The sequence below is a fragment of the Neolamprologus multifasciatus genome, chromosome 22 (assembly GCF_963576455.1).
Source record: "Neolamprologus multifasciatus chromosome 22, fNeoMul1.2, whole genome shotgun sequence".
Classification (NCBI taxonomy): domain Eukaryota; kingdom Metazoa; phylum Chordata; class Actinopteri; order Cichliformes; family Cichlidae; genus Neolamprologus; species Neolamprologus multifasciatus.
In genome coordinates, this window is record NC_140459.1 from 31,264,941 (window position 1) to 31,283,307 (window position 18,367).

At 40.5% G+C, this 18,367-nt stretch overlaps 2 protein-coding genes across 3 annotated transcripts in view; one reads left to right on the forward strand and one right to left on the reverse strand.

Moving 5' to 3' along the window:
- Positions 1–17,220, forward strand: part of adcy2b (adenylate cyclase 2b (brain)) — an 83,085-nt gene extending 65,865 nt beyond the window's left edge. For both annotated transcript variants that reach the window (XM_085147664.1, XM_085147663.1), the window contains exons 19-25: positions 4,638–4,722; positions 6,644–6,802; positions 9,937–10,083; positions 10,324–10,431; positions 11,669–11,783; positions 11,870–11,994; positions 12,083–17,220. In XM_085147664.1, the coding sequence (XP_085003790.1) occupies positions 4,638–4,722; positions 6,644–6,802; positions 9,937–10,083; positions 10,324–10,431; positions 11,669–11,783; positions 11,870–11,994; positions 12,083–12,235 (892 nt within the window). In that variant the 3' untranslated portion in view covers positions 12,236–17,220. The remainder of the gene's footprint in view (positions 1–4,637; positions 4,723–6,643; positions 6,803–9,936; positions 10,084–10,323; positions 10,432–11,668; positions 11,784–11,869; positions 11,995–12,082) is intronic.
- cfap90 (cilia and flagella associated protein 90) lies at positions 9,077–17,769 on the reverse strand. The gene is made up of 3 exons (XM_085147714.1): positions 17,652–17,769; positions 17,104–17,220; positions 9,077–15,327 (listed from the first exon to the last, which is right to left on the reverse strand). Exons 1-3 carry the CDS (start codon positions 17,766–17,768, stop codon positions 15,148–15,150), a joined length of 414 nt encoding a protein of 137 aa, XP_085003840.1. The 5' UTR covers position 17,769; the 3' UTR covers positions 9,077–15,147.
- Between the last annotated feature and the right edge of the window lie 598 nt (positions 17,770–18,367).

Sequence of the window (18,367 nt, forward strand, 5' to 3'; positions counted from 1 at the left end):
ACACATCCTTTCTGCTTCATTATTTAGGAAATGATTAAATCATTCTTAGGCCAACTTTAGGTTAATATTATCTGTTTGAAACCCTCCGTCACGCTGACCCTGCAGCCTGCTCACATCAGTAGAAAAGAGCTTATTAAAATGACTAATGAGACTGGACCACGGGGGAAGACTGATGCTGAGGCAGCGATATCCCATGTGACTGTCGATCAAGTGTAACCCCTGGAGATTGGGATGATGAATGGCAGCAGTTTGTGTTGATGGAGCTCAATTCACTTTTGACTGACAGCTAGAGTCTCACTGCTGACAAAATCCCATTATGCAAAAAGTTTCCAGGGCATCTAGAGAGACTGCGGAAAGAAAAAGTTTTTTTCTCAAGCTCATATTTCTCCTTTTGTTTGTCTTCTTCACTTCGGCTTTTATTAGCATGAAGACAATACTGCTTTTGCCAGAGCACGGAGGCAAGTAAATAAGAATAGCAATGAAGTGGAAAAACAAAAAAGAAACAGACCAGGGCTGACAAATAATAATTTCCACTTTAGTATCTTGAAGGAGAACTTTAGGTGTACTGGCTGTGTTATAACAGGCACAGGATTACATATCCACAGTCTGTTGAGCTATAAGCTACAGCTACTAATCATTTAAGTAAGTTGATAAATTTATAGTTGAGGTATTAAAAATATAGAGGAGTGGGTGCAGGCTTTCTGGTGTTTTTAAATACAGTGGCCAGGAAGGATATCTCCCTTCTGACCAAATAGATTTTAATTATATGACTACACACCAGCCACATACACAGTATGCTAGGAGAAGAGAGGGGAGGAGAAGGGAAGCTTTAGGCCTTGGCGTGCTGTGGAGGCACATTTCAATTCATGCCTGCCCTTTTAAACTGCAGACATGAAATATTATACCTATATTTTATCATCGGAGAAAGGGAAAGAGACAAGCAGTATTGATAAAATGTCATCTTGTTCCTAACCTCAAGCCTGACCTCCTGAACCAAAGTCAAGGCTCTAACACATGAACATTTGCACAAACATGCTCATTTATTCCCCAAATTGTCACAGTTACCTATTGTCAACAGATTAGACATCCATGCATCCTTCTATCCATCCATCTCTACTGCTTATCTTTGTCAGGGTCGCAGGAGAGTGGAGCCTATCCCAGCTGTTTTAGGGTGAGAGACAGATTAGACATGTGACCCTCATATCTCTGGACAGATGACGGTGAGCTGGCTAGACAGCAAAAGCTGCTTTTCAGATAAGATTTTGCCAGCTAATGTTAGACTTGAAAGTCCCTTAAATCAGCGGTCCCCAAACCCCGGGCCTCGGACCGGTACCGGTCCGTGAGTCGTTTGGTACCGGGCCGCGAGAGTTGAGGCTCAGGTGTGAAATGTATAGTTTTCAGGGTTTTTATCGGTTTTCAGCGTTATTTTGTTATCGGTTTTATCGTTTACTCGGTTTTCCTTGGTCTTTTCACGTGTGTTATGAATAAATTTTCTTTTTTCGGTACCGGTACTAGTTTTATTTTGTTGTATTTATCCGCGACACCTTAAAGGCCGGTCCATGAAAATATTGTCGGTCCATGGCGCAAAAAAGGTTGGGGACCGCTGCCTTAAATCACCCTTTCCCTCTGATAAACTGTCTGATTACATTCTTACATCATATGAGAGTTTATTCACGAAGCATCAGAGTCCAACAGTGTCCCACAGACTTATTTAAGTTAAATGTAAGTTAATGCTGGCTAGATCAGTGCCTAACAGCAGCTAAGAGAGGGTAACAGCAGCTAACAAAAGCAAAAACAGCAGTAGTTATGAATAGAAAAGATCGGGATATCCTCAACAACTCAGTCAAAAGTGAGCTTCACTGACTCATCAACTCGTTCGTTTCAGAGTCCCTTCACAAAGTTTTAGAGCTTCCTCCAGAATATAAAAAGTGGACGTTTCTCACCCAACACTGACAGCTGACTCAATAGGGAAAAACTTCAAGAGTCACTTTGCTGTCTGAGTACACTTACTACAGATGAACCACAGCCAGGGTCTTTGAGTTAACTCAGGGGTCCAAATATAAAACACTGCATAATGTTTAATTGACCTCATCTGTTTTCTGGACCCCATAGCCATGACTGCTATGGGTTTCAGTCTAACCTGAATGTTTTTTCTCTCTTTTGGCTAACTAACATGTGTTTGTCCTTTAGCATCTACCATTACTAGGATTATGAACTTAAATTAGGAGGGGCAGTAAAAACAGAATTAGGCTGACCACAATCTACTGGTGAAATTTTACACAAGGCTCAAATGGGATAATAAGGGAAGCTTTCAAATGAATAGATACAAAAGAGAAGAATCTAGAAGTGCTTGTTCATAGTTATGCCAATTTATAAAAACTGTGGACACTGATTTTTTTGGGGCTAATTGTTTCCCTTTTCTGTTTCTTCAAAACTAGACAGAGTCTTAAAAAAAAACTAAAACTCAATCGGATTACTGTTTCTTAACTAAAACAAAAAGCTTATCAACTCAAGTAATATCAAGTATTCTAGAGACAAAGGTAAGACCATCTTACTGACAGCTGAAGCTTAGCCCAAACTGAGTGATGCAGGACAATTATCTTAAGACAAGCAGCAAAAAGAAAAGAATCACAGTGCTGCGATGGCCCAATCAGTCCAGACCTCAACCTGACTGAAGTAGTAAGTAGTAAGATCTTAAGAGAGCTGTGCATAAACGAATGCCTGCAGATTTTAATGAAATAAAGCAACACTGTAAAGAAGAGTGGACTAAAATCCCTCCACATCGATGTGAGAGAAGCCGTACAGCAAACAGTTACAAAGAAAAGGCCAAACCTCGCAGTCAGTCAGTCCTCTCTCAGACATACAGTCCTTGACAGCATCTGAATGTGTCAGCTTCGTGACTTAAGCACCCTGTGCACTTTCCTGTGAAAGATCTGCAAATGTCTGATCAGCTTTTATTATTTCCAGTAAGATTTGCACATTCATCTAACAACTAGGCAGCTGCAGCAGCACCTTAGCACCCAGCGACACACAAACACACTCACTTTGCCACTTTACTTAGTGACAATAGCAGAGAAAACTACACGCTGAAAAGTGTGGTTACACGTAACTAGAGCTGATGCTGAGAATACTCATTTCCACAAGTGTGACAAGTGTTTTCTCTCTCTCTGTCTCTGCTGTTGGTACGTTTGAATGAAGCTGTGAGGAACATTAACATACAGATGCATGTTGTATCATAGACACAGATGAAGCAATGTCACAAACCCTGTGTCTAGGCCAATATTGCCAAAGGTATTCACTCACCACCCATCTAAATCACTTCTATGGCCACAATTATATAAAATCAAGAAAAAAACTGCTCCTGCAAACATCTGTGAAAGAATGTGTTGCCAGTGTGGTACATTGATAAGATGCCACCTAAGCAGTCGTGAAATTTCCGCACTACTAAGTATTCCACAGTCAACTGTTAGTGGGATTATAACAAAGTGGAAGTGAGTGGGAACAACAGCAACTCAGCTATGAAGTGATAGGCCACGTAAAATCAGATTCAGGTCAATAGATGCTGAGGTGCATAGTCCAGAGAAGTCCCCAACTTCCTGCAGAGCCAATTGCTACAGACCTCCAAATGAGCCTTCAGATTTGATCAAGAACAGTGCATAGAGAGTTTCAAGGAATAGGCTTCCATGGCCGAGCAGCTGCATCCAAGCCTTACATCTCCAAGTGCAATGCAAAGTGTCGGATGCAGTGGTGTAAAGCACACTGCCACGGGGCTCCAGAGCAGTAAAGACATGTTCTCCAGATTGACGAATCACACTTCTTCATCTGAATATCCAGTGGGTTTGGCGGTTGCCAGGAAAACAGCATGAAGCGTAAAGTTTGCTGGAAAAGGGATTATGGTGGGGGTTTGTTTTTCAGGAGTTGGACTGGGACCCTTAGTTCTATGAAAGAAACTCTTGAAACGGTTTGGAGCTGGCCGCTTCCTGTTACAACACAACAGGGATGAGCGAGTTTGTTGTGGATGTACTTGACCGGCCTGCACAGAGCCCTGACCTCAACCTGACAGAACATCTTTGGGTAGAATTAGAGCCAGAGTCTATGAGCCAGGACCAAGGTCCAATATCAGCGTCTGACCTCACAAATGCACTTCAGGAAGTGGTCAGAAAATCCCATAAACACACTCCTAAACCTTTAGGAAAGCATTCCGAAAAGAGTGGAAACCATTAAAGCTACAAGGGTGGGCTGACATCATCTTAAACTATGAATGAAGAATGGGATGTCATTCAAGTTCATATGAAGGCAGATAACTTAGTACATTTGGCAATATACTGTTTATGTATATATGTTAAAACTTATCTATTTATGGCCTTAGTTTAAAAGGGGCTCAGTGATTTCTAAAATAACAGTCGGTATCCATACTTTTACCAAATGTTACTGAAGCAGGAGGAAAAATTGCATTTTATGGGCTTTCGTGTGGATTCATGCACAAACCTGGTTTACCAGTAGCTGTTTCCAGCAGTAGGATGGAGTGTATGTGTGATGGAATAATGTAAACCACAGTTTGCGTGTGAGAGCATTAAGCTTTTGAATTTTCAGAATAAAATGCTGAATGTTGTTATAGCATTTTCCTCTCCTTACAGACCGGGAGTCCTGAAGGATCTAAAGACCATGGGTTCTGTATCTCTGTTCATCTTCTTCATTACCCTACTGGTCTTAGCCAGGCAGGTGAGCAGCTTCCTCAATGTGGTCTCGTGTAATTTTTTAATTCTTTTCAGGTCATTCAGCACAATCGCAGAATCAGCGACTGACTCAGTGGAGCAGAGATGTTTTTGGGAAATTTAGCCCCGGTCGATCTGGAACGACTTTTATGACTTTGTAGAAATTATTCTGGAACAGATGAAAGACAGTTAAACAGTGTTGGAGGACTTGGCTCATTATAAAGAAAGATCAAAATATCTTTGGAGCATTAGATCTGCCAGTTTGGCCCACTGCCTCCATCTCCTCTGTGCCCACCATCCTCACTTCATAAGACCCAAACTCATCTGACACACATTGGGTGTTTGTGTTTTATCTTTTTTTTTTGTGAGGTATACCATCCATCATCTCTGACCTCAAAGCTGATGTTCGGGACAGAAGGACAGCCACAAGAGCTTTAGTACCCAAACTGGGGCTCCTCTGAGAGGCACAGTTGGTCCAAACTAGCTCCCTGTGTTGTTCTCATTCTGGGTCACTCTCAGCAGAAAAGAGGGGGGACTTTGTTATGGAAACACAACTTTGCTGAGTGAAACTCTTTGTCACGTACAGATCATGAGGTAATTGGGTTTATTTTTTTCTAACAATGCTTTTGGGTTATTGAGAAATATCATTTCTAAAACAGGTCAAAAGGTCTTTCGAGTGGTATTGCCCACATTTTCCACTGGAGTTGGCTGTGTATGCTTTAGGCTGCTATTAAGAAATTTGCCTTACAAATTCTTCATCTTTAGCTCTAATGAGGCTTTTCCCAGGCATTTAGTCAAAGAGAGGGGAAAGCAGGTTACCGTAAACAAGGCAGCTGTAATTCATCCCTGAAGAACAGCTGCGCAATGGAGCAAAACTCATTTATAGACTTTTTAGCTGGTTTCTAAACAGCATCTGATATGAGCTCTACTTCTTTCGGCCTACTTTTTCAACCTAAAAGAGGTACTGGAATTTATTGTGCCACAAAACTGTACATACTCATACCGTGCATAGGCACACACAAGTGGTTCAGACATGCTGTCCTCAGAGGGCAAGAAGCTCCTCCGTATTTGCATTTCAGCCTCAGCCTATCAACACAATAGCGCAAGATCTCAGCGCAGAGCTGTATAGGCCCTCACTGTTAGTCTTCTAAATTGGCACCATACTTTAATCTCAGGGGAAACTTATTCAGTGCACACATACATCATCCAGACTGCGAACCACACACATGAAGTACATCTCGAAGGACACTGAAAATGCTCCCACGCACACGCAAACACACACCGTAGGGGCCAGCCCACAAGAAGCCTGCAGCGTTCACATACATGAGAGCATAATGATGGTGCGTTCAGGGGATGCTACCTGATGCACACACACAGACTCCTGGGATGTTTTGACCTCCCTATATGAATCTTCCTGACATATTTAGATGGTTCAAAACTACCTCAAGCATGAATAAGCAAAGAGCAGAAAAAACAAAAAAAGCAGTGGCTATCTTTTATGCAAAACAGCCCTGTCTGTTCTCGATTTCCTTGAGCCATCATAGCGGAGCTTCACGCATTGTTTCATTGTTGTATTATTGGAACTTTAATTTTCTATGAATACCAAGCATGCCCTTTAGTTTCAGTCGGTTAGGTTGCTCGAGATAGCCTATGAAGTTTCCGTTCAGTGGCGATGATTAGAATGGGATACGCTGAGAAATGCTCCCATATCATGGACGAATATATGGAAGATGTTTTTACAGCATCCTGTCTGTGATTAGATTTGTGTTATAAAAAATGAACATTTGCATTTAACTCTAATTTAAAATTCGCTTTCTTCTCTGTGTATTAGTTGTTTTTTTCCCCTGTTTTTGGTTCAAGTTTCTACTGAGAGAGTGCTGGGTGTGAATGACGCTGGTGTCTCTTTACTCTGTGTCCTCCTGTAACAGAATGAATATTACTGTAGGTTAGACTTCCTGTGGAGGGATAAGTTCAAGAGGGAGTGTGAGGAGATCGAAACCATGGAGAACCTCAACCGGGTTCTGCTGGAGAACGTCCTACCAGCTCACGTGGCCGAACACTTCCTGGGACGAAACTGGAAAAATGAGGTAGAGTGTTGTATTGTCATGCATTCCTGTTCAAGTGTACCCATAGCTAGCACTGGTACTATAGAAGTACAGCCTTCCCCGTTTTTTTTTAGCAGATTTATGGACATTTAAATACAATAACCAGCAGTGGACCTAAAATTAGGATACACATCACTGTGTGCTGAGACTGGACTGAGTTATGACTCAATAAATGAGAATGAGCTTTAATGCACCCATCTTTTCACCTCGGGTAACATCCCTGCGTCATTTGTTTCCCCTTTTCAACTTTCCCGAACCTTTTTTCAGGAGGTGAAAGGCTTTAATCAAAAAAAAAAAAAAAAAAGAGTAAAGAATAGCACATTGTGAGTTATGTTCTGAAATCAGCAGTTTCCCCAGGAAATTACTCAGTTGGGCCAAAAAACACTGGCTTCCCAGAAATACTAAGTACTGAAATGAGATTTAGTACTTAGAAAAGAACCTGTTTCCCGCTGTTTTAAATCTTCTTGCTTAAGCTAATATAGTTGTTTTTTTATTATGCAGAAAAATACAAAATATCAAACTAATTGTGTAAAGAGGTAGTTCAAGTCGGCCACAAAGCCGAGCTTAGCCGTTATCCCAGAAGATACGTTGATCCTGATGTCAGCCCCATCAACATAGATACAGCTGATACCCTTCTAAAGACCCAATGAGCAAATTTCACATAGGCCCCCGTCACACAGGCCTAGAGACCAGTCACTGACTGTTTGGGAAACACTTGTTGCTAGGGAAAACTAAGTATTGCCCAGTCGGTTGGTGGGTAGTTGTGGAAGGTTTCTGGCTGTCGCTATGTGAAACTGGCCACGGCTAATATATGGAAATGGGAACCGTTCACCTAAACCTTGCAGCAGTAAGATGCAACTTTTACTCTGAAGGTGAACATTCCTTGTTCCCATTTTGCATTCCACTTTTTTAAGTTTCAGTAGTTTTTTTGCAAACAAGTTGGCATCTTCCATACAAGCTATAGGTGACCATGGCAATCTGCTGGCAACAGAAGTCATCGTAAAGTCCCCTCATCTGGGACTCTCCTCGGCTCTTTCTGGGACAGTGGCGCGGCTGCTCCTCTGTTGGTCTTCCTTGGTCTCTTGTGTTCTGGGGGCCTCTGGATGTCTGGAGTTTTGATCTCCTCCATACCTGCTTCATGCCCTGGAGGACGGGGCAGTGGCCCCCCACACCCTCTAGCAGATCATTACATGAGGGAACCTTTTAAGAAAACAAGCGCGTCCATGCTCACAGGTGTACACACGGGTGATCACACACACAAACTACACCCTTTTTGGCTCCTACCTCAATGCACACTGTGCTGTCGATCTTACGTGCTGCACAATAATGTTTAATATTTAGTAGTTACTGTCATATTCCCATATATCATTGTGATGTGGTTTATTGTATTACTCTCGTTTTCTTCTGCTTGTTTTCTTTTTTCTTTCTCAACAGGTGATCCAGGTGATCGATATATGTATTTATTTTTTTATTTATTTATTTTTTTTTCTTCTGCTTATTCTGTTGGTTTTTGTTTTTTGCCCTTCTCCCCCGTCCCTCTTCTCAACTGTCTTTCTTTCCCTCTTTCTTTCTCCCTTTTCTTTCCCCCAGTCAAATCTGTCCCGTATTCAGCAAGTGAAAATAAAATAAAGAATAAAAGGTGAATCAAATGGACCATTACGGCAAAGCTGGGATGGTCAATTTGGTAAAGAAAAACCGTTGGGCATCTTTCTTCGCCTTTAGACAATAATTCTGATGGCAAAAGAGCCAAACGGGACAGGCAAAAAAAAAAAAAAAAAAAAAAAAAAAAAAAAAAGAAGTCATCGTAAGGAGGTTTTCAGTGCAGCACTACATTGTGACCGATTTCAACCTGTGACAGCCAGCAACCACTTGCCAACTGGTCAGCAAGGTTATATTTTCTCCCAGCAACCAGTAGTTGGTCTCTAATCCTCTGTGAATGAGGTCTACGCTGTCATAGTCTTCCTACCAATGCTGTGCACCTGCAAGCCACTTTGCAACCCACCTCCACCTGATTACCCACCTCCACCTGGGACAAACATAAAGCAGAGATGTGTTTCTGTTAGGGGAGTTAACTTGTGGAATAGTTATGACCGTGATTTAAAAAGGTGGAGTTCATTTTCCTTGTTTAAAAACAAGTTTAAAAATAAAAAAAATATATTAGAAAAATATATAAATCAAGAATGAAAAGAGGAAAACTAATAATACTGAAACTCTTGGTTGTTTTGCTTTGATGTAGTTACTTATCTAAGGTGGAAAGTTTTTGTTTGTTTGTTTGTTTGTTTTTGCTTTGCTTTGTTTTAAGCTTTGCTTCGAGCCCTGTGTACAGGAGCTGCATGCTAAAAGATCTTTTGTTAAAGCGTAATAAGCAAATGCTTCAGCCAATACCTTTTGATTAGCCTTGTCTCGTGCTTTCTTGCTTTGTGGTAATCTTTATTCTGTATTCACTGAGATATTTGAATGCTAATCAATAAATCAAAAAAATATCAAAAATAAAATAAAATTACCTCCTAATGCTATATTTGACTTAATTAGGGTCGTATCTGTCGTCACTAATGTTTCCTCTGTTTCGTGGTTGGCATCTTCATGATAATCTACTAGAATAGCACACACCACCAAGCATAAATCAGTGCAGATGAAAATAATCTTCTTTTGACTATTGTGGTACTGACTGAAAAATACATGATAAAAACTGCATATTTTATATGTGCTGTTAACACATATCCTTTATAATGATATTCCTTATCTGTCACATATCGTTCAAATCATTTTCTTTCCCAGTGGAGTTTAATAAACACATTCCCTTTTGATTTCTGTTATTTCACTCTTTCCACAGACGCTGTATTAGACGTGGCCTACTTGCTTAACATACTTTCCGTTCCCGTGCTTCACCTCAGTTGCTCTGCTCTTACTTCTGTCTGTCTTGTAATGAACGCTGTTACTATTTTGCTCCTGCAAACACCCAGAGTCCCCCCGCAGACATGATTAAAGCTTCTTCGTATTTATTTAAAGAGTCGGTGTCATTGTTCAGCACGAGCTATTCAGCTCATAGATTTCCTTCACCTGTGCCAGATCAATACAACCCATAGAGCCGTTATCTTCTTCTCGCTCGTTACCAGGACCTTTATCATCAGTCGTACGAGTCGGTGTGTGTGATGTTCGCCTCCATCCCAGACTTCAAAGAGTTTTATACTGAGTCTGATGTCAATAAGGAGGGACTGGAGTGTCTCCGTCTTCTCAACGAGATCATAGCAGACTTTGATGAGGTAAACTCCTCTCATATTGATAATCCTGGCTGTCTCAGTCACAATGGAAAAAGGAAAAAGGAAAAAGAAAAAAATAACCTTCCCCTGCTGCTTTTTTTTGAGAAGCAATCACACTTGGTTATTATGCTCTAAAGTAGCAGGGAAAGCAGAAGAAAATGCCAGCGTTTGGCTGAAAGCCACCGCTATTTCCTGCTTCTCGTAGATGTAATATAATGGGCTCTTTTCCTCCTGCGCCCGCAGCTGCTGTCCAAGCCAAAATTCAGCGGAGTGGAGAAGATTAAGACCATCGGTTCTACCTACATGGCTGCGACTGGACTCAACGTGACGCCAGGACCAGAGTGTGCACAGGCAAGTTTCTACACATGTCTGCATTCACAAAGAGCCACACAGTGTTTACTGCTGCTCCAGACAATCTGCATATCATTCAAGCACCAGTGATTCATTACTGCACTTTGAATACATCAGTGTAAGCAAATTAGATCATCGTTCAGAAATGTGGCAGCACTGTGCTTTGTTTAAAAGAAAAAAAAGCTTCCTGATTGGTGGAAATGTGCTTAATTGACATTTGCAAAGCCCCCACCAGCCACCCAAACCCCCAGTCGCTGTTGCTGCACCTGCATCTTCTAGCAGAGCACATAATGTAGTCTGCAGGGATAAGAGCGCTCTGCACTCAGAATCCTTGGTAATTTTTATAACAATGCGTAGCTGATTTCACACAGGGGCAGACAGAAGCAGGCGTCTCTTTGATGGCTGATTTGCTGGACTGCTGCAGGCTGATTGTATCAGCCGTTGCCAACTTTGTCACTTTTTAATGTTTCCAGCTCGCTGATTTCAGATAAAGAAGCATGTAAAGCTAAAAAAAAACAACACTTGATTGCACAATACTGTACATGACATCAGTAAATAACATGGGGGGATTAGCTTTGTTTTGAATCAAGTGTTTTTGTTCCAGTATTTTAAATGAAAATGGAATGAGAGCAATTTAGATCAGTCACAGCCCTGGCTGTTCATTTGTTCTGTGTAGAGAACCAGGATTTATCTTCTTTAAACACTTTGCCTTACATCTGGGCATGAAAAGGTTTTGAGGATTTTAGCATTAACTCATTAAGCAGCAAGTTTGGGAAACTAGCTTACTCCTAACCCCTTTTTGTGGTGTTACTTAGACAAGAATTCCCCAGATACTAGGGATGTGCGTAGTTATTAAATTAAACAATTAAATTAAAAGCCTTAACCCTTGCGAGGCAGAAATATTACTCAGTTAAGCTATGCGACAACAAATAAGGGGAACATCTTGTAAGAGCATTGAGATTTGGAAGTATTTTCATGTAGGAAATGCTGGCTTGGTGTAATAAACTATAAATTTAACATTTTATTATGGCCCAACCGTAACAGTGTCATTATACAAGCAAATCCATCCACGGCTTGGCAACCTGTTTCTGTTGCTATGCAGCTGTGCTGCTGTAAACTTCATCTCCAAAGCGTTTACTGCCCAGTGTAAAACCAAGCTACTATCACTTTCAAAACATAAACAGTCACAATCTCGCACTAGTGTCCCCTGTGACTGATTTCTCTTCATTACCCTCAGGAACACGACAGACAGTACATGCACATTGGCACAATGGTGGAGTTTGCATTTGCTCTCGTTGGGAAGCTGGATGTCATCAACAAGCACTCTTTTAATGACTTCAGACTGCGGATCGGTGAGAGCTCTTCCTCGGCACAGATTTCACTTTACATAAAGGTGTGTAATCATTCTGAAACGTTAACTGCTTTGTCTATTTGTAAGGCATCAACCATGGGCCAGTGATTGCAGGAGTAATTGGGGCCCAGAAGCCTCAGTATGACATCTGGGGAAACAGTGTGAATGTGGCCAGTAGGATGGAAACCACTGGGTTGCTGGGAAAAATACAGGTGGGATGTCTTCCAAAGCACTCTTGTATTTCTTGTCAAATTTTATTGAATTATTATTATTTTAATCACATCTCGTCCTTCTGTGCAGGTAACAGAGGAGACACGTGAAATCTTAACAAAATTAGGGTACATGTGTTCGTGTCGCGGCATCATCAATGTGAAGGGTAAAGGAGAGCTGAAGACCTACTTTGTTCACACAGAGATGACCAGATCTCTGTCACAAGGGACCGTGATGCCTTGAGCACGCCACGCTAACCGAACAAATAGACTTGACGACACAATTGCGCACACAAAGTGGCCGTAGAAGTGATTTGTCATTCTCTGTTAAGTAAAACCCATTACCAGAAGCCAGCAGCACGACGGATAGATGATTGTAAAGAACCACTTTTGTCCTTAGCAGCACAGTGTAAGCTGGAGCCAAGGTGCACCGCCGCAGTCCTTCAAGGCTGCACTTAAGATGGTTTTCACATCTCAAGCGTAACAAGGACTTCACTCTGAGGGGTCACTTGACTGTCTAAAGGAGTGCCTGACTCAAAGGGAGGTTTGCTAAATTAGTGCAGCTCTCAAGGACCGCAGTCACCCGTCTGTACAATAGTAGCGGTGTGGAGCTAATTACCCATGCCAGTGTTGCTGTGCTTCAGAGCCTTACACTCGAGCAAACTGAGCCGCCTGCCGAGCTGTGGTTTTTTGTTTTTTCCCTATCTAAGCTTGGTTGGCAATGTGAGCCGGTTTGTTCCATTTTATTGCAAATGGATGTTACAATAGTTTATTGTCATATAGAGCTATTGTTGCCAACAAAATGCCAGCGTGATGGTTAGTTTGCCAGAACCTGTGATTTGTATTTATAACTACAGAGCCGCGTTTGTGTCCCACTCAAGCAGGTGGACTCAGGCGCGGACTCAAAAGTAGAGGTTTCTTTTTTATAATCCATCTGGAACCAAACCAACCGCATGTGTGTAAATGTCCACTGCCATTCTTTTGTTATTCATTAAACATTTGTATATAAACTGACGTCCTTTGTCTGTCTTTGGTTTAGTGCTCTAAACAGAAGCGCATGATAAAAGATCTGTCACACTGTAAACACACGAAGTATTCACTGGAGTCAGTAGCTCATTAGTTTCATTAGCTTTAAAGTTGTGATGCTCATTTCCAGTTCTGTATCTTTAGTTTTACGCTGCTTGAATCACAGTTCAAAATAACCCTTAGAGTGTTTACCTGCTCAGAGCTATGGTGAAGCTCAGTATTTCACTCTGCCATCCACCTTCCTTTAAAATAGCTTTCTCTTGATTGGCTGCCCCTCATAAACAGAAGGTTTCAACTTACATATATTAGGAACTTTTTACCTCTTTGACATGGCACAGAGCCAAGAGTCAAAACCCTGATAACCAACAGCTAATCTCAATGTCAGTACAAGCTTGATATTGATTATTTGAACATCTGTTCATGTTTATTTTGAGCATCTTTTGCTATAAATATATGTACTATATATATATACAGGTTCATAAAAAGGTAACCGTTCATATATTCTATATTAATTGCTCACGATTGCAAAGATTTTAAATCTTTCAGAAAATATCATTGTGGTTTATGGCTCCTGAGATTTAGAAATTCAATACACAATATATAGTAGATGAAAATCAAAACTCCTTTACAATATAGAAATGACCAACTTCTGAAAAATATAAATATATCTACACTCAGTGCTTGGTTGAGGCTCGTTTATCATTAATTCCAGGATCAATGCAGCGCTCTTACGGCTTATGGCACAGCTAAAATGTTCTTGATCATAGCCTTCACCTCGTCTGTTTCCTGTATTCCTTTTGTAGTAGTTTAATAATACACCACAATGTGAGGTATCAGGTGAGTTGACTGGTCAATCATGTACAGTAATAACATGGACAGTAAAACCATTCGGTAGTACTCTAAGTGCTGTGGGCAGGTGTGCTGAGTGCTGCTGGAAAAGGAAGTGAGCATGTCCATAAAGACTGTCAACAGATGAAAGCATGAAGTTCATTTTAATTCATTCCAATTTAATTGTATTTATACTGCATTAAATCACAACATGAACAAGCACTTGGTGACAGTGGGAAGGAAAAACTTCCTTTTAACGGGAAGAAACATGCGGCAGAACCAGGCTCAGAAAGGGGCAGCTATGGACTGTTTGAGGTTGGGGGAGACAGACAGAACAAAAGACATAATGCGGACAAGAGCCTGGTAGAGTTGTGGTAGATGGCTAATAGACTTTAGACTTCATAAATTGGACTAACACCAGGAAATATTATGGGGCGGGGTATTTCTTGTCACTGTAACCTTGAAACATCAACTCCTCTAACAGCTCCCTAACATCACTGCAGTTCTAGCACCACATATATTTAAATCTTGTCAAGTTTCTGAGAATAAGAGCTCTATTTCAGCCACAGTACAAAGGCAGAAGCAAATGAGAGCTGTCTGCACTCAAAAAAAATCTTATTGTGTAGGAGGCTGATCTCTGTTGCGTGGGTTGAGTATTTATACACAAAAAGAATCTGAGAACTTAGTGAACCGAGGAGGTTAGTGAGCTAAAAAAAATGTATTTATGTAAGGCGGGGTGAACTAAAAAAAACAGTAAGAAAAAAACAGATCAAATGTAGAGAGTGCAGCGCACACTGATGTAGAAGCTAATTTAAAAAGAATGGGTTGTTCAAATGATCAGTACCTGAGAGAAACTGGCCAGCTACTCCAACACTGGCTTCAACCTCTCAAATTTGCTCCATACAAAATCCCATTACAAAAATACACATTATTCCTGACACTCAGAGTGTAAAAACAAACATCACACAAGAAGGCAGTCAGAAAACAAAATCTAATCTTTGAGCCATACAGAGAATTCACCTACTAAATCTGGGAAATACGTTATGAGTCACTTCAGTCTCGACTGAAACATTCATGCTGATTGAAGAAGAAAATGTAGGTGAGCTTTCGTAGAAAACAAAGGTCTTTTCTAGTCATTAAGAATAAAAATCTGTCTTGCTACTATAGTCAACAGTTATGTCAGTGGGTTAAATGTTTACACTTGCATTCTTTTACTAAACAATCTACAGAGCACAACATTTTTTATTATTAAAGTTTCCACAGTGAGAAAAAAACACCTTCATGCACTGATACGTCAGACTTTTAAGAAGGTCTCACTGATCCGTATCCTTCTTCCACACTCCATAAGATCCCATTTTTCATGTAGATTTCAGATTTAATGCAGGCTACACGCGCATACTGCCTCTCTGTGAAGTAGAGTGTGGGAGCGGGACGACGGCCGTACTCTGACGAGGACAACACCGGCACAGTTCTGGACCTCTCCTGGAAGGGAGCAGCATGGCCACACGGAAGAAGTGTTAAAGCTGCGCTAGCTGTGATGCATGTGTTGGACTTCTCTTTCCACAAAGTTGCATATTTTAAAAAGAGGACGTTTAGGGAAACATGAAGCAGGAGGTTTCCACAGCAATTATGTTCATATGACGAAGTTACATTGAGGTAATGTCACACACACATATGTATATATATATATATATATACACATATAAAATAACCCCATCACTGATATCACTGATAGGATTGCATATTTTATTTTTATACTTATGTTTAGCAAGAGGAAGCTTTACCAAGCTCTTACTTTTTAGTCTCTTTGCATAATGACATTTGCTAAATTGGCACTAAACAAAAGAGACAGCTGAGGGAAAAAGGTTGTACAGTTTCTACCAAACATTGAAATCCCTTCAATATTGGTTACGCCAAAAATAAAACAACCAGGATCATCAGAATCATTTGGATCATTTAGATTTAGTTTTTTTTTTTCTGGCACCATGGCAGCCTTTTTTTAAACAACATTATCTCCTGCTGAAGTTGATTTTTTTTTCCTTGCTTGTTACTTATATAGCTGGTTTTGTGTCTTAAATTTCATAAGGACCACAGTGTAACTGTACCTGATTTTCAGGTGAACAGAGACATTAATTTGAGCGGTAAAAAGAAATGCGGAGGCGTTGCACAGAAGAAATGTGTCTGTGGCATGAATACTGAACTGCTAGCTGTTGGAACGTGTCCGTATTACTTGCTGAAAGGATTCATCATTCCTGTTGCTGTTTAAATCAGCACGCCACAGCTGTTACAGATGTAGCTAATGGATTCCTCCATCAGCTGCTGCAGACACAGTTTATGGATTTCTCCATCAGTTAAGACAGAATTCATTGGAGAAAAAAATGGCTGTGGCTGTGGTTAGTGACCACACATTTCACCACTCACTGGACATACAGCTGAACACCTTGTATAACATATTTCTGAGCTGCTGCTACCAGGACAGCTTTATCACCTCAATATAACTATTACCTATAATACAGCTATATTTCCACCTTTTATTACAAGATGCAAATTAAGTAAAATTGTGGCTCTTTGCTATTAAAAACATCACATCTAGGGTGTGTCCATTAGACAACAATGCTATAACGACAACTAACTGTTAACTGTTTAAACCCCAAAACCAGACCAGTGAATCTGTTGCTTTGAAGTGTACAGCTTCCGGTCGATAACTAAACCTGCTACTGTTCTGATCAGTAAGACGGTTGAAGTAAAAGTATTTTTGCACTTAATGAAACTATCGCGGTTTGCTCCTCTGATTAGATTCGATTTAGTCTCTTTCTTATTGCTACGTCCCACACTGACAGAAATGAAAGCTGCCCTCCAAAATTGTATGAGCTATCCCCTGTTGTCTTTGGGAAAACTGAAATACACATGCTCATTATTATCGACGACACTAAGGTGTCTCTGGCTTTTTCTAGCTCTGTTAACACCAGGAACCTCTGACTTCAGAAAGGTCAGGCAGTATGTGCTTCTGGCTCTGGTAGGTCTATATTTTTACAATTACATTCAGTGGAAACAGCAGAAGAAAAATAGAACACTGTCATCATGCTCTAATGAGAAAAAAATGAAACATTTTTAAATTCTAATTATTATTCTCATTTTTAACTCCATATTTTTTGTCCTTGGAGTCTGCGGCAGTTGTTTAATGCAATTAATGTTTGTTAAATGTCCTGTATTTCTGCGGCAGTAAGAGGTGTATGCACTACATTACGTGACCATTACCTCTTTATTTATGTCAAGTCCTCTTCCTTTCCAGTGTTTTCTGTCATCCCGGGGGAGCCTCATATCATAACCCTCAACATGGTTGTGTAATCGGTCATACATGGACACATCTGAGACCTAAATGTGGAGAAGAAAGAGTTCAGCATTCAAAGTATTTCCTGTTGTGGAAGGAGATGCTTTTTTTGTCACTTTGGGCAATGAGAAGTAGGTGTTAATAGTAAAGGGGAACGCAAGAGTGCTAGCAAATACATAATACATGTATAAATATACAAAGGGTGAGTGGTGAACCGTTTTATATAATTAATTCAAAAGGAGTTCAAAAGCACCAACGCAACTTTATTAAGAAAGGAGTTTTAAGTAGGTACAATATAATGTATTAACCCGCGTTAATATTCCCAATTTTGTTTACTGGAGATTTTGTTAATTGTTAATTGAAAATATAACTGTATCTATACTAGATACAAACTATAACTATAACTGAGCGTTATCCTAAATAACACTCAGAAATAAATATAACTGGCTAGGTTCTGTTAGCTAACCAGTGTTACCTTCGCTTCGTTGTTAAAGTAGGACATTTGTTTGGGCTCATTTCTTCGCGGTGTGACGTAGCTGAAGGCTGACAGTGCAGCCAGCGGGTTGGTTTTTGCCTCGAGTGAAACGTCCATCGTTCTAGTTCAAAACCTGTCTCAAAACCCCAGAAAAGTCCAGTCTTAGGACGCAGGCGTCTGGGGTTGCTAAGATACCAACCTAGCAACTTGATGTGCTGCCTTCACATGCTTTTGGAGTTTCGTGTACTTCCGAGTCTCTTGCTGCTGAAGGTTTTAAATCAAGTGTTTTCAAATCAGGTGTGTTAAACCTAAAAATCAGGTTAGAGACTCCAATCTCGCCCACTGGACTTCCATGGAAAATATGAAGGAGGGCATACATTTTGGAATTCTAACTGTGTTTTCATAACGTTTACAGCTTTTCCTAATGAGAAATACCTCTGCAACATTCTTCACAGTACACCAAAGTAATAGATAAACATTAAATGACAGAAAAGTTTGGGTTTTTTTCACTATCTATGTCACGATCCTGGGTCTTTTGACCCAGCATTTTGAGTTTTAGTTTATTTTGATGTTCATGGTATGTTTAAGTTCATTAGGCTATCTAAGTTCATTTGCTTATTAGTTTCCCCTTGTGTTTTTAACCCCTGTTAAGTCTCCCTTGCCCTTCATGTGTTTCATGTTTGTGTGCCTTGTGTTGTCAAGTTCATGTTCTCATG

Coding starts and splice junctions, on each gene's coding strand:
- cfap90 (XM_085147714.1), bottom strand. CDS start 17,768: ATGGACGTTTCACTCGAGGCAAAAACCAACCCGCTGGCTGCACTGTCA. Junction 17,221..17,651: donor ACTTTAACAACGAAGCGAAG/GTAACACTGGTT, acceptor CTCCACATTTAG/GTCTCAGATGTGTCCATGTA. Junction 15,328..17,103: donor GACTTGACATAAATAAAGAG/GTAATGGTCACG, acceptor GCTCCCTTCCAG/GAGAGGTCCAGAACTGTGCC.